This window comes from Notothenia rossii, assembly GCF_949606895.1.
Source record: "Notothenia rossii genome assembly, chromosome: 2".
Taxonomy (NCBI): domain Eukaryota; kingdom Metazoa; phylum Chordata; class Actinopteri; order Perciformes; family Nototheniidae; genus Notothenia; species Notothenia rossii.
The window spans coordinates 34,691,420-34,705,091 of NC_136904.1; the positions used below are offsets into that span (position 1 = coordinate 34,691,420).

General features: G+C 38.1%; 1 protein-coding gene across 7 annotated transcripts in view; it reads left to right on the forward strand.

The window, feature by feature from the left end:
• The window catches only part of LOC307030159 (multiple epidermal growth factor-like domains protein 11), a 148,254-nt gene that overhangs the window by 121,705 nt on the left and 12,877 nt on the right, over positions 1-13,672 (forward strand). For all 7 annotated transcript variants that reach the window (XR_013805562.1, XM_079666424.1, XM_079666423.1 and 4 more), the window contains 4 exons: positions 592-738; positions 2,910-3,044; positions 12,163-12,291; positions 12,620-12,748. Coding sequence is in view for 6 of the 7 variants with exons in the window: in XM_079666424.1 (XP_079522550.1) it covers positions 592-738; positions 2,910-3,044; positions 12,163-12,291; positions 12,620-12,748 (540 nt within the window). In the remaining variant the exon portion in view is untranslated. The remainder of the gene's footprint in view (positions 1-591; positions 739-2,909; positions 3,045-12,162; positions 12,292-12,619; positions 12,749-13,672) is intronic.

The window sequence follows — 13,672 nt, forward strand, 5'->3', positions numbered from 1 at the left end:
GTTTACAAAGGCTCATTTATACCCTAAACAGCTGACATTGTAGTTTTTATAAAACTTTACCCAAACGAAATAAATAATGTGTTTGTTGTGGTTGTATTTGTCTGCCACTTGCCTCAGACACAAAGGGAATATCCAAAATATAATAAAAGCAACTTGCACCCAACAATGGAGATCTGTGGCACAGAGGAATAAGATATTCATTCTTTGATTCAAGCACAATACTTGCTAGTATTTTCAATTTTGGTTTTAGTCTTTTTATTCTTCTCATGTGAATACCACCAGCTGTATCCTTCAACAGGGACTTCAAAGGACTTGTCTCTTTGCGTCTCTGATCTGTCACGTCTGTCTTCTCCGTATGTCTCCTTCACACTCTTTCCTTCAAGTACAAATATGAAGGTTTGTGAGCAGCGTGGGGGGAATCAGTTTGACTTCACTAAGCTTCACGATAGACTAAAACTGTGTGTGTGTGTGTGTGTGTGTGTGTGTGTGTGTGTGTGTGTGTGTGTGTGTGTGTGTGTGGGCGTGGGCGTGGGTGGGCGTGGGCGTGGGTGTGGGCGTGGGTGTGGGTGTGTGTGTGTGTGTTTTCTGCAGGTGTCCATTGCGACAGTGTTTGTGAGGAGAGACGCTGGGGGCCAAACTGCTCCTACAGCTGCACCTGTGAGAACGGAGGCTCCTGCTCCCCGGAGGACGGCACCTGTGTGTGCGCTCCGGGCTACCGTGGCACCAACTGCAGAAGGGGTAAGAGACATTTTGGACACTCTCATTTCCCCCACATATACTGGGCTTTCACTATCGTAGTTGCTGGACAGTGGAGGAGGGACTTGTGAAAGTGAAAAAACAACATAAACAACTATACTACAGTTGGAAAATGTAAATCCTTAAGAGAGCTTAAAAAAATAAACTAGTATTTAAATACATTTTTCACATTAAAGTCTGTGAAGAAGGGCGCCTGTCAGACTATACCCGCCTCATGTTCATCAATAAGGAAAACCGACAAAATGATGAAGTAATCATTTCCCTTTATTAGAGTCATTAGAATATGATATGCTCAATTACAGGTAGAGAAATCTTAAACACTAAAATGTAATGTGTCACTGAGCTGAAAAAAGCATTTTCCAGAGTTTGAAGCTTCTACACTTTTTAGATATTCCTGCTCAATTAAATGTCATACTAATGGTCCCATCTGACAGGGAATTTGGTTAAAGGGCGTCTTATGATCAAAAGCTTGACGGTTATTAAGTAAAAATTGCAGATGCTCCTTTTGTATTGAAATGTGATTATGTTTCCAGTATCTGCCAAAGTCTCAGATGTCAAACGTTTATGATTTGTAAAAGTTTGAAGCCTAAATTGTTAACATTAATTTTTTCTCGCTTGCACTCTTCTTTATCTCGCCTTTAATGATGGGTTGTTGCTTGTATGTTGTTACGTTATCACCGTCTGTAGGTCATTGAAAAAGAATAGAGCCAGTGGCAGGATTGTTTATCACATGACCCAAACGTTCACTAGAACAAAACAAAAAACCAACGTGAAAATGTGTTTCATAGTGCCGATAGTGCTCACAAACCCTCTTTTTATATTGCAAGATCCTAATCTGCAATACAACCACCAATTGCAGCCAAATGATTAACAGCTGAGAAATAAAATGTTTTAGAAAAAAGCGAGAAATCCTCCCAAATTGGTTAATAAAGTACCTAAAAACAGTTGTAACTAACAAACATGCTTTAAAAAAAACTGTAATCATTAAGCTTCAACATTAAGAATCTCTTTGAGAAATGTTTATCTCTCTTCATTCTTTTTTATTAGCAAAGATTGAATGGAAAACATTTAGGTTGGTCACGTCCTTGACCTAAAGAAAACATAAACATTAACATAAAGAAAACTATTATTTAATTTTTGCATTTCGATCGACTGAATTTATCACAAATTAAACAGAAATTGACAAAAAAGGACAATGGTGCATTCATGTGCTCCTCAGAAAGACAATGCTATGGTTTGCTACCAGCTGCATTTTGTTCTAACAAAACCCATGGTATAACAAGCAAAACATCCTGCAATCTTCTAGCATATTTCCCATCTCCATGTTATTTATAATATTTTATGGGTGGATAATGCAGTAGAAATTCTTTGTTTTCAGATAAGTCACCGTGTTTTTTCAGCAACCAGCAAGAGCCTAGTGAGAAACGAACCTCAGGTCTAAAAAGGGTTTATGTTAAATCTGAAGGATTCGGGGACCATAAATCAACGATTGTAGAATCTGCTTAAAATAGAGCCTACCTGTTGATGTTGCTAGCAGTGAGCTGTTCTGCTGATACGTACACAACACACACCAGTTTCTCATCAGCCTCTCTCTGCATCAGATAGATACTTGTAAGGGCTCTGGGTTCACAGTTTAGGCAATTATCTTAATTAGGAAAATCCTGTAGTGTGAGGGAGGCGGTGGACCAACCTGCACCGGCTTGTCTGACCACTTAGAGTAACATCAATTAAAACAAATTAAAGGCCTCAGGAGGATACACGGCAGAAGTGAAAACAAAGAAAAGCTAACTCTGCCAACAGGTTGACAGCGGAGAGGAGACAGCAGCCATGTTTTCACACACACACACACACACACACACACACACACACACACACACACACACACACACACACACACACACGCACACACGCACGCACGCACGCACGCACGCACGCACACACAAATATACAGATATGGTGGACAGTAATAAGCTTTCACATATGTGGGATTTAGTTTAAATTGAGACTAGGTGGAGCATGAAATCAATATATAAAATGACCAAAGAACTAATCAGCGAACTAATCAGAAGTTCTCTTTACACTCTGGAATTGACTTTTCTCTCACACACATACATAGACATCTTTGTAACAGTGGTGTGTGTGTTTTCCTGCAGCCTGTTCCCCTGGTTTCTACGGACATCGTTGCAGTCAGTCGTGTCCTCAGTGTATCCATAGCGACGGGGCGTGCCACCATGTCACCGGCCACTGTGAATGTCTCTCTGGCTTCTTCGGCTCCCTCTGTAATCAAGGTCAGTCTAGTTTTACATTTGTGTATCATCCCAACAAAGATTACCCTGTGTCTGTTTAAAGCTGGAGTACAGAGCTTATGTCCTCTCGCCCTCTGGCAGTGTGAGAAATCACTCTACAGGAGAGATCGTAATAAAGAGCAGCAGATAGGAGAACGGCTAACGCTATTTTTCTGAAGTGGATGATTCAGATAAAAACAAAGCGATCAGAGGAAGTATTAAAGTAAAAGAACATTTCACTGGAATTCTTGAAAAGAGCGGGGGAGATGCAGTGAGCTCACCTGGAGGCACCCATGCACCACAGACACCAGACAACAAATATTTAATGTTCTGCAAAACACAGAAAGCTTTCCCTGACGGCAATAGGCTTTGTTGCTCAGCATCATCATGGCCAGGGCTTAAATGTAACAATCTTTCATTTGTATGTAAAAGTCCTGCACCTGTTACATTGTTGTATTCATGCAATTAGAAAGAGGATGTTTTTCACTCCTCATTAATACAAAAAATGATAGAATTAACCTTGATTGACTGAAAATAGTTACATATTTGTAATAAAAATGTGCACGATATGGGCAGTCGTGCAGCTCTCTTGTTACAGTTAGCAGCCCATATACCTCTGCTTGGTCCCCATGCAGAGGACCCGGGTTCAAATCCGTCTGAGACCATTTGCAGCGTCTCATGCCCTCCCTGTTTAGTTTAGTATGGAACTTTAATAATTGTGTGGGTTTTTGAGAGGAAGATTATTATAAAGAAAAGCTGGCTAAGATATCCTTCATTCTGGTTTAGGCCAAGCTTCAAAAACTCTAAAAACTACATTTCCCAGAATGCAATTCTGATAGTGTCTTTCATTATAGGAAATAGGAAATCCCTTGTTTGTTTGTCTAAAGAACCCTGCACCCTGTATGGACTGGTTATTAAAAGGGTTTAAAGCATTGGTACAACACCACTGTGACACACTTCCACCCACATCAAAATGTACCCAAAGTATTTGACCGACTGTTGCCACCGTATTTTTAGACCCATCTCAAACAATGTCAAATGTGATAAGCCTCTTAGATTGCTGTGTGGGTCTGTGTGAGTGACAGAGTATAAGAACATAAGAGTCAGAGATGCCCTGTTCTGGTCAAGCTCCAAAAACAATCAATCTTACATTTCCCAGAATGCACTTCTGATAGCGTCTTTAATAATGGTATCCTTTGCTGATAGATGCCCGAATCTTTAAACCTCTAACTTTTTGCTGTAATGTAACAATTCTATTTGTAGTCTCCAACCCCAAAAGACTGTGAGACACTTCCACCCAAAACAAATTGACAAAGGATTTGACAGATTGTGGCCAGTGTATATTTAGACCCATCACACACAATGCATGGAATAAGCATGTCAGATGGTTTCATGCTGTGTGTCAGCATATGCTCCATACAGATATTATTATCATTTGGTTCTTGAGTCAATAGAATTCCCAGGAAGTTGCTGCTAGATTTAACTTCATTTGACGCTGTTTCGTATAGTTTCGTTGGTTTTTTGGAACCAGACAGAAAACAGCTGCTATACTGTTTCAGATTCTTGATATCCCCATTCAAACAACCTATTTTTTTAGTAAAACGCTTGAATCTCTTATTAACTTTAGGCTAGTTTTAAAGCCTTGCACACAAAGCAAAGCCCTTGAATGTCTGCGTTTGATTAGAAGAGTAAGTAATGAAAGAGAAATCGAAACCGTTTAGCTCATTCTTTGTCCCCCTTTGAACAACTTCTTGCACCTCTTACTTTTATCGGAATAATCTTTTTGTCGGCTCCTCCTGTACATCATTATTTCAGTATGCTTCGGCTCACGCAGGTTAACCAGGTGTTAATTCTCCTACGAAGGCAGTTGGCCCAGGATCCGTTGCCAAGTCGAATTTTAAATAGAGGCGGTGCAGTAGTATGCTGTGAAATATTCATCATCATTAAACATGAAGACGGCCTTAGTCCTGCCCTGTCCTACATTAGCCATTCTGCTGGCCAATGAATTTTTGAGCAGGCCCATAGATAACTGGGCGAGCCTTGATAAATCAGACGTCTGGCGCAGGGGCTTCTAACCGCCTTAAGAGCCAGTCCTGCTCCATCCCTGTCCTCTAGACGTGTGAGAGACTTTGGTACCAGCTAATGATGTTATTGACTGGAGTGAAATGAGACAAAATGGGTTTTCTCTGCTTTAATCAAGAGATCACATTTCTTTTTTAAGTGGAAACTGTCCAAATTGTAACTTTTGTATAAAAGATATATCCTCATAAGAACAATACATTGTTCTCTGTCTCATCCGAACCACCAACATAAACCTTAAAGAGGCCCTCTTGTGCTTTTTGGGGTTTCCCTTTCCTGGTGTTTTTGTGCATGTGAATGGTCTCCAAAGGCTAAAATCCCAAAGTTCCCTCCAGAGGAAGTTTCTCTCCCATTATCAGATTTATTTTTCAAAAACCTACTTCTTCGGTGGCTATAACAGCAGCAATGAAACACACAATATATTTTACCCTAAACCACATGAAATAATGGCTTCATATCTGCATATAACCCTTATTAATGGTACCCGTTCAAACCATGAACACTTCCTTATCTGTAAATTATATTTGACATATGGTTCGGTGTTGTTAGTTTATTCTATTTGAATATAATGTCCTCCTTCTATACTCCTTGAGAAATATTGTATTAGTTTAATGGTTTTTCAATCAATATTAAGGTGCAAATTCTATCTAAAGAAATCATACTAGAAGGTTGTTTCTTGGCCAAAGCAAGGTGCCTCCGAATACAACATCTTTGAATACAGTGTAAAAAATCAAACACAATGCTGCTTCAATGCTATAACTGTAGGCTGATGGAGATTTATTATATAGAACCATTACCTGTATGTCAGATATGCACTCACTGCCACATATTCTGTAATAAGTGCAGCGACACATCATGCTGTAATGGCCATAGCACATTGGATTTTAAAGTTGATGGATGATTGATTGATGGCTTTCTTCCTCGATCTTTACCACCTGTAGAGTAAAACATTTAAACATTTAAAACATTTAAAGCTTGGCACTGGCCATCTGTCTAACGCTGTCAGAATCATTTGATGCAAGACTTGGACCAGCTGTGAAGTTATTTAGAGACCTGTGGACCATGCTCCATGATGGCGCTCCATTGGTTCTAACAAAAGCAGATTACCAAGCACATACGCTGAAAACAATTTTCGGGCTTCGAAAGGCTTCCGTGTTTTGGGTGCATTACAGTCTTTAAAGTTATTACATTACAGTTTTGCCTGAGCTGACTGACTTCCTGCTGCACACATGAATGCCGTGAAATCATTTCACTTTAGCGGAAACCTTCTCAGCTCATTAGCTCCCCTAGCTTGTAGCTCTTCAAGATCTTTTTATTGAAATCAATTTCTTACTTTTTTTCAACACAGAGTCCTTTTGAAGTGTTTTTATGATAATGAGTCATTTGTATTGACTGAACTGCTGTTCCGACTCACCATTCGTCTTCATTTTTGTCTTTATCTTGTTTTCACAACTTTCTATAGGCAATATTATCCAGAACTCACCATGTTACTTTAACTAAGTTTTTGCTTACGGTCTTCGATTTAATTAATTTGATCTTTAAACTAACAATTATTCTATATAACTTTTGCACCAATTGAACGTATACATCTCTCCAAAAGTTGTCAAAAATATTTAGCTTTGGACCAACGTTTTGTCCACACTTGATGACATCACCAGAAACTGAAGCTAATTGTGTGCTCAGTGAACAGAAGCTCATCAGGGATCCGCCGAACGGTCCCTCTCCTGCTAATTATTTTAGCTAAACTTGGTTTTATTCATGTGCGTATATGTACGTTTATTCCTTTGATCCAAACTTTACAGACACTAGTCATACATTGGGTACTGTTACATAAGTTTAGGGACATCATTAAAGCTTTCATAGTGATCTTTATTGCTCTGATATTTCCGGGTAAAGAATTCCCTCCTGGGTTTTATTATTCCAGCAAAAAAAATATCCATGGCTCGCTAATGGCTATCATAAACATAGACACGAGAACCTGTTAATAAAGTCTATATATTATGTGTAACAGGTAGAAATTGTAGTAAAATGCAAATGAGCGAAGAACAGAAATGTAATATCATGAATATCTATATAGCTCATGTATGTATAATTGATCTTAACTAAATATTAACATGAGGAAGTAGCACACATTCAGGAAATTGTAATGCGTCTTTAGTGTTTAATGAAGATTACCAAAGCATGTGCTGCATCTTTATTTTTGTCCTAATTATGCAAATACTCATTAAACATTTAAATGTTTAGTGTTAGGAGGTTACGTCAGGTTAAACACCAGCACTTCATATTTTAACATTTTAAGAATGTTGAACATTTCACATGATAGTTCCAAAGCCTCTTTCTCTCCTTCCCTCAGAATAACACCTGGGAGCTTATATGTATATATATATATATATATATATATATATATATATATATATATATATATATGCTAATAAAATGTACTTTAATTTAATAAACTTACAAATGTAAGTTAAACCCAAAGTCTACATTGATGTATAACATTAAGTAGTGGGAGTATGTTCTCTCATTTTAATTGGCAATTTTCCAAAAACCCCAGAGCAGGCTGACAAATGACCAAGTTTGCCTCACGCTAACGTCATTTAGAGATCTGAATATAAAATAAAGTTGAATTATTACATCCTTAAGCATCCAGGATGTGCATTCCCTAAAATGATTAACTATAAAACAATCTTCCTCCAGCTTCTTTTTATGCACGTGGCATGATAACATGTTTCTCGACCTTGTACTATTTTCTGCAGAGACGCTTATCACATTAGAAACAATCAGCAGAGATGATTAAATTAAGACTGTTTAGTATAAGGACGTATGTTTCAAAGCAATTTGCAATCAGGCAGCGAATTGAAAACACACATTTCTCATTGTAAGAGAAGGTCAGTTATTAATGCTTCCTGTTGAATGAGTGTGGAACTTCTGAAAAGAGACATTCCGTTGAATCCTATTTTCCCTTCAATTCTGTACAGTTTCTGTTTTAATATGTTCCATATTTTATTTGTTTTGTCCCTCCCCCACTTTATGAGAGTTTGACAAATACAAATTGAAATATTTCATATATTTTATGAAAATGTAAAATAATTGAATCATCACAATTTTTAATGTTGTAGTAATCCCTTGTGCAATTAATCGAGATGGCTAGAGTGAGATTAGTGCTGTTCAACTGATACTAATCACCTTCTTTGTTGGGGTGTTGTGGAATATGATACAAAATAAATAACATGAATATAAGATATGCAGAGATAAATAAAATGTGTAGTAGTAGTAGTAGTAGTGGTAGTAGTAGTAGTAGTAGTAGTAGTAGTAGTAGTAGTAGTAGTAGGGGGAGTAGGGGGAGTAGGAGTAGTAGTAAAACACATAAGTCTTTTAAATTCCCTTCTCGGATCAACATGTCAAAGCTCTACCCACCACCACGAAAGAGAGTAACCTAATGATGCCTGTAATGTAATAATGATTTACACCAAGCCATTATTTGCGTATACACATTCATGTTCCTCAGAGGTTGAATCCTAATGACTTTGATGATCCTCTGAATTTTCCTATAGCTACACCATGAGATCTAGTTGTGTGTATTTGGTGAAATATGATGGATGTATTGCAGTTCAAATTTCATACACAAATGTTTTCACTCAGGATGAATTTAAATAATTGTTGTTCATTTTACCAATATATTGATTTACAACTGAACCTGTCAAACGAATGACTAATGAAGCTATCGTGTTATTATATATACTTGTGTTACAATATAGATACATGTTAGCATTTTATATGCTAAAAATCTCCATTTTAGCATGCTACCCCTCAAAAAGGAAGATAGATGTAGAAGAAGAAGTGAACCGGCGACCCTTTGGTTCAAAGTCCAAGTCCCTACAGACTGAACTACTGCCGCCCAACATATACTTTGGTTCAGTACTTTGGGTTCATTGCAAATAAGCAAGCATGTCAATATGTATACTTTAATGGGGGCCATTTTAGCATTATATCTGCTAAAAACCTGTATCTCAGCATGCTATCAGGAGTTAGCATGTAGCTCAAGTACAGCAATGCAGAGCAATGTTAGCATGGCTGTGGATTTGTTTATTCAAGTTCCACTTCTTCACTTTCCATCCTCATTCCACTATTTTTGACATTGACAATTAATAATGAATCAGTTTATAATGTGTCAGGCTGACTGATGGTATTGCTCTTTCAGATGACATATTATTTTTAATCAAAATCATGAATTTCCTTTTAGCAAATCTACATAATTCACTATTTATCACAACAAGAAAGTCTTATGTGGCATACTTGTCAGGAAATATTAGAACATGGCCGCTAGTGTAATTTCATTTTTGTGCTGACAACATTGTATTATACAGAGTTACTGTAAGTAACCCAGTACATCTACCCACGTAATGACTGTAATGTACAATTTGATGAGTAGGGGAACACTTTCTGATACCTTATTCTTCTACTCCACTACATTTCATAGAGAAACATTTTACTTTTTACTAAACTATATTTGTTATAAAACTTAAATAGCTTTGTAGATTCAGACCTATACAGTAATAAGAAATATAAGGAAATAAACATAATAATAAGAAAACAATTATGATGCATCATTATAGGTACGATACAACTTGATTGATACTTGGGGGGAAATCACAAGCTATCCTGCAGTAAACATAGTAAAAAGAAATATGTTTTAAACTTTACCAGCTGCAACATTATAATCCAATGATATGATATACAATATATAATTCAGAAAAAGGCCGTTCTGCATAACGAGTACTTTTTTGTGTGTTTCAAGTACATGTTGATGCTAATGTTTTTTCTACTTTTACGTAAGGTTTGTTGTATTTCTTTTACGTGTCTCAAATAATCTTTACAATAAGGTAAAGCTTCGTTACAGAAGTAAAATATCTGACGACTTCTTCCACCAAATCAGCCTGGGGCCTCATTTATAAAACTTTGCGTAGGATTCATTTGGGAAGGTGGCTCACGTAGGACAAAGCAAATAAATATGCACAAAAATATTCCGATATATAAAACACTGCGCACACACGTCCTACGCTGGTTGCCCTTTATGAATCACAATCAAATCACAAATGCGGTGCAGCTTTTGCGGGCTTCACGTAACGCCCATATTTGCCTGTAAATAGTCAAAGAAACGCCCATTCATTCATTTTGGCTGACTTTATGAAGAAAATAGCAGGAAATGATGACAGAACAGCTAAAAAAAACATCTCACACCATGTCAGATTTTGGTTATTTTGGGGAGGTGGAGATAAATCATATTGTTTGGTTGATGCAGTTTGAACCAGAGTAGCAGCATGGAGGCCGGATCGTCACCAAAATAAATAAATAAGTCGTCCGAAAAAGTTTAATGACAAAAAAAATACACATAGCCTTCCTCAGGCATTGTATTTGTACTGGGGACAGGAGACCCCCCCTTGATGAGAAACTGTAAGAAATGATCGGGGAACCCCTCCGGAGTGGAGTCATGACGACTGGATATTTTTTTGTATTTGGTGGTTTGTGTTCCAGCTGTTGATCAGCTGTGCGCAGCGTCTCCACTGCAGCCTGTGCGTCTCAACCCCCCCGCAGCAACTCTATATCCACCAGTTAAAGGAAATAAAACTAATGTGTTGTGTTATATTATCTGTACAATTTACCACATATGGTGTTCTTAGTTTCCATACCTCCTATGTTTTACGAGCGACTTATCAAGTAGGCTATTGGCAAACGGCATAAAACATGATTAAACATGACAGTATATAAAACCATGCTCTACAACCTATAGAAATGCAAAACGGTGTCAGTTTAAAGTAATTATATCCTTCTGTTTACCGCATCATTTATGAGAATACATTTCTTAACAAGAGAACATATTCGAGGGGTGATCAATAACATTTTCGTATTTATTTATTTATCCAAGTTATGTTTTTGTGCACTGAGGAGTCTCAAACAGGCATTTGCTAAATCATTTTAAGATTGGCTTGAATCAATTTGTGAAAATTAATTCTTCATATATGATACATTTAATTTCATTTTCATTTAATAGTTTATTTGGCAGGGACAATGCACAGTAATGAACACTTAAAACATTCAAATGTATCAAGCGTAACAGTGCCAGATTTAGCTTTGAGCCAATTTCCATCCGCAGTCCCTCACATAAAACATTTAAGAAAATTACATTTTACAAACATAGCAAAAACAAAATACATGATATGCAGAAAGAGCATGAGCAGCATAAAAGCATTTACCACATGGCAGTACAATGTAGCAACTACGACATATAAAGTGCACGAGAAGATAAGAGCTACAAGTGCAAGAGGAGAAACCCCTGTGTTAAAGTGCATTTAGCGGTGATTGCACGTCTGTTTGTTTCTCAACCATTCTTTGAGTTGACCTTTAAATCTATTGAGAGTGGGACAATCCTGTATCTCAGTTGGGAGGCTATTCCACAATGAGCTGCCTTTAATGGAGAGGACATTTTGTCCAAAAGTGGTCCGTCTACAGTGGACTTCACAGTCTCCTCTGGTTTCTGACCTAGTGCTGCATCCAGTGTGTTTTTTTTGGATGAACTCCCCTAAGGGAGGGGGGGCCAGTCCATGTAAACATTTATAAAAAAAACACATACTTTTAAAAGACTTTAAATTGTCAAAACTCAAGAAATTGTGTTTTTCAAGGATGGTACAGTGGTGGTATGAATGTGGCTTTCTGTCAAACACCTTGATAGCTCTCTTGTACAGGTAATGAGAGGTAACATTTTATTTATGGTATTATTTCCACATATTTCTTTCCATTCTTCCTTCTGCCAACGGTGTCGCAGTTTCTCGTCCCTCCCGTTTTTGTGCGTACCGCGTACTGATGTGTCAGAGTGTGCAAGGAGGACCGCACATTTTCCTGTCATGTTAGTTTTTTATAAATCGCAAAGATTGCTTAAAACTGGCGTACGCCATCTTTTGAGCGTACGCAACGTTTATTAATGAGGCTCCTGGTCATTATGACTCACTCTATAGGATTGTGTGTGTCTCCCTGCCTGCAGTGTGTCCCAGTGGGAAGTACGGTAAAGCCTGTGCAGGGACGTGTTTGTGCACCAACAACGGCACGTGTAATCCCATCGAAGGCTCCTGTCAGTGCTACCCGGGCTGGATCGGCGAGGACTGCGCCAAACGTGAGACACTACAAATAATCTCCCTTCCTCTTTCACACTCACTCTCTTCTCCTTCTCACCTCAGCATTTATCGACCACTTCAGTTGATCACGAACCAAAGAGAGACAACTGGAGAAAAATAACCCAAGGCAATTACTCCATTGGCTCTGACATTAATTATCCATCTTGCATTGAGCAAAGCTGCCACAATCACCCAATCACTTGTGAAGCTAATGAAGGCACTGCCCGTTCTGATGACTGTTACAGAGGGAGACAGTTAAATGGAGTGCGTGGGCGTTTGTTCATCTTCCCTTTTTGATTTTTCTCACTTTGTGTGTGTTTTTGGCAGCGTGTTCTCAGGGCTCATGGGGTCCCGACTGCATCCACACATGCAACTGTCACAACGGAGCCCAGTGCAGCGCCACTGATGGGGAGTGTAACTGCAGCCCTGGATGGACGGGACTCTTCTGTACTCAGCGTGCGTTAAACACACACACACACACATTAAATAAGGGAAACAGTGTCTTCTCCTTACCACTTTTCCTAAACCTCAGTGAAAACCATCATGGAGTTAAGGAAAAATGTGAAGGAGAATTCACCAAGACTTAGAAAAAGACAACTTCTGTACTAAAAAAAAAAAAACTGCACTTAAATTAGGCGCTGTAATTATGATGCACCAGCAGATGTTATTGCTGTGCATCTGCTTTGGGAACATTTTCCCTAAATGGACTATTAAAAGCGCATATACTGCAGATACTTTCCCCAGTGCGTTCTTATCATGTTGTTTTATGCGGTCTTTATAAACGTGGACAACAGTAAAAAATATACTACTTCATTACCATGGTTTGAATTCAAATTTAAAAAAGGGAAATTAAAGTAAATGGCTGCTAGCGCTCTCGCTCAAGCCACATTAATCTCATGAATCCCAATACAAAACTATTTAAAATAATTATACTTTATGCAATATAAACATTACTTGCAAGGGCTAGGCATATACTACCGTGCACCATTCCAACATTAAACAAGTCCAAGAAAGACCACTCAACTCAGGAAACACTGAAATGTTGACTTTATTTGATCGTTTAGCAACAATATTCAGTGTATCGTTCAAAGTTCGCATTTGGTTTGGTTTGAGCACTTTGAATAGATATGGCATAAGTTGAACAAATTGTTAATAAGGAATGTAACTTACCTGATCTGTGTTTTTGGGTCACAATCTCTTTTTTTTTAAGTCAACGGCCAAGTGGTGCGTCACTTTGAATGCAAGGAATTATGGGGCAGCATTATCTTCTTTCCTTTCGTCAAGGATCATCCAAAGTATCCAATGCTAAGTAGATAATCATCCTATCACCTAGAGAATTTGAACAGCACTTATCAAGGCTAACACCCAGGTACTTCCATG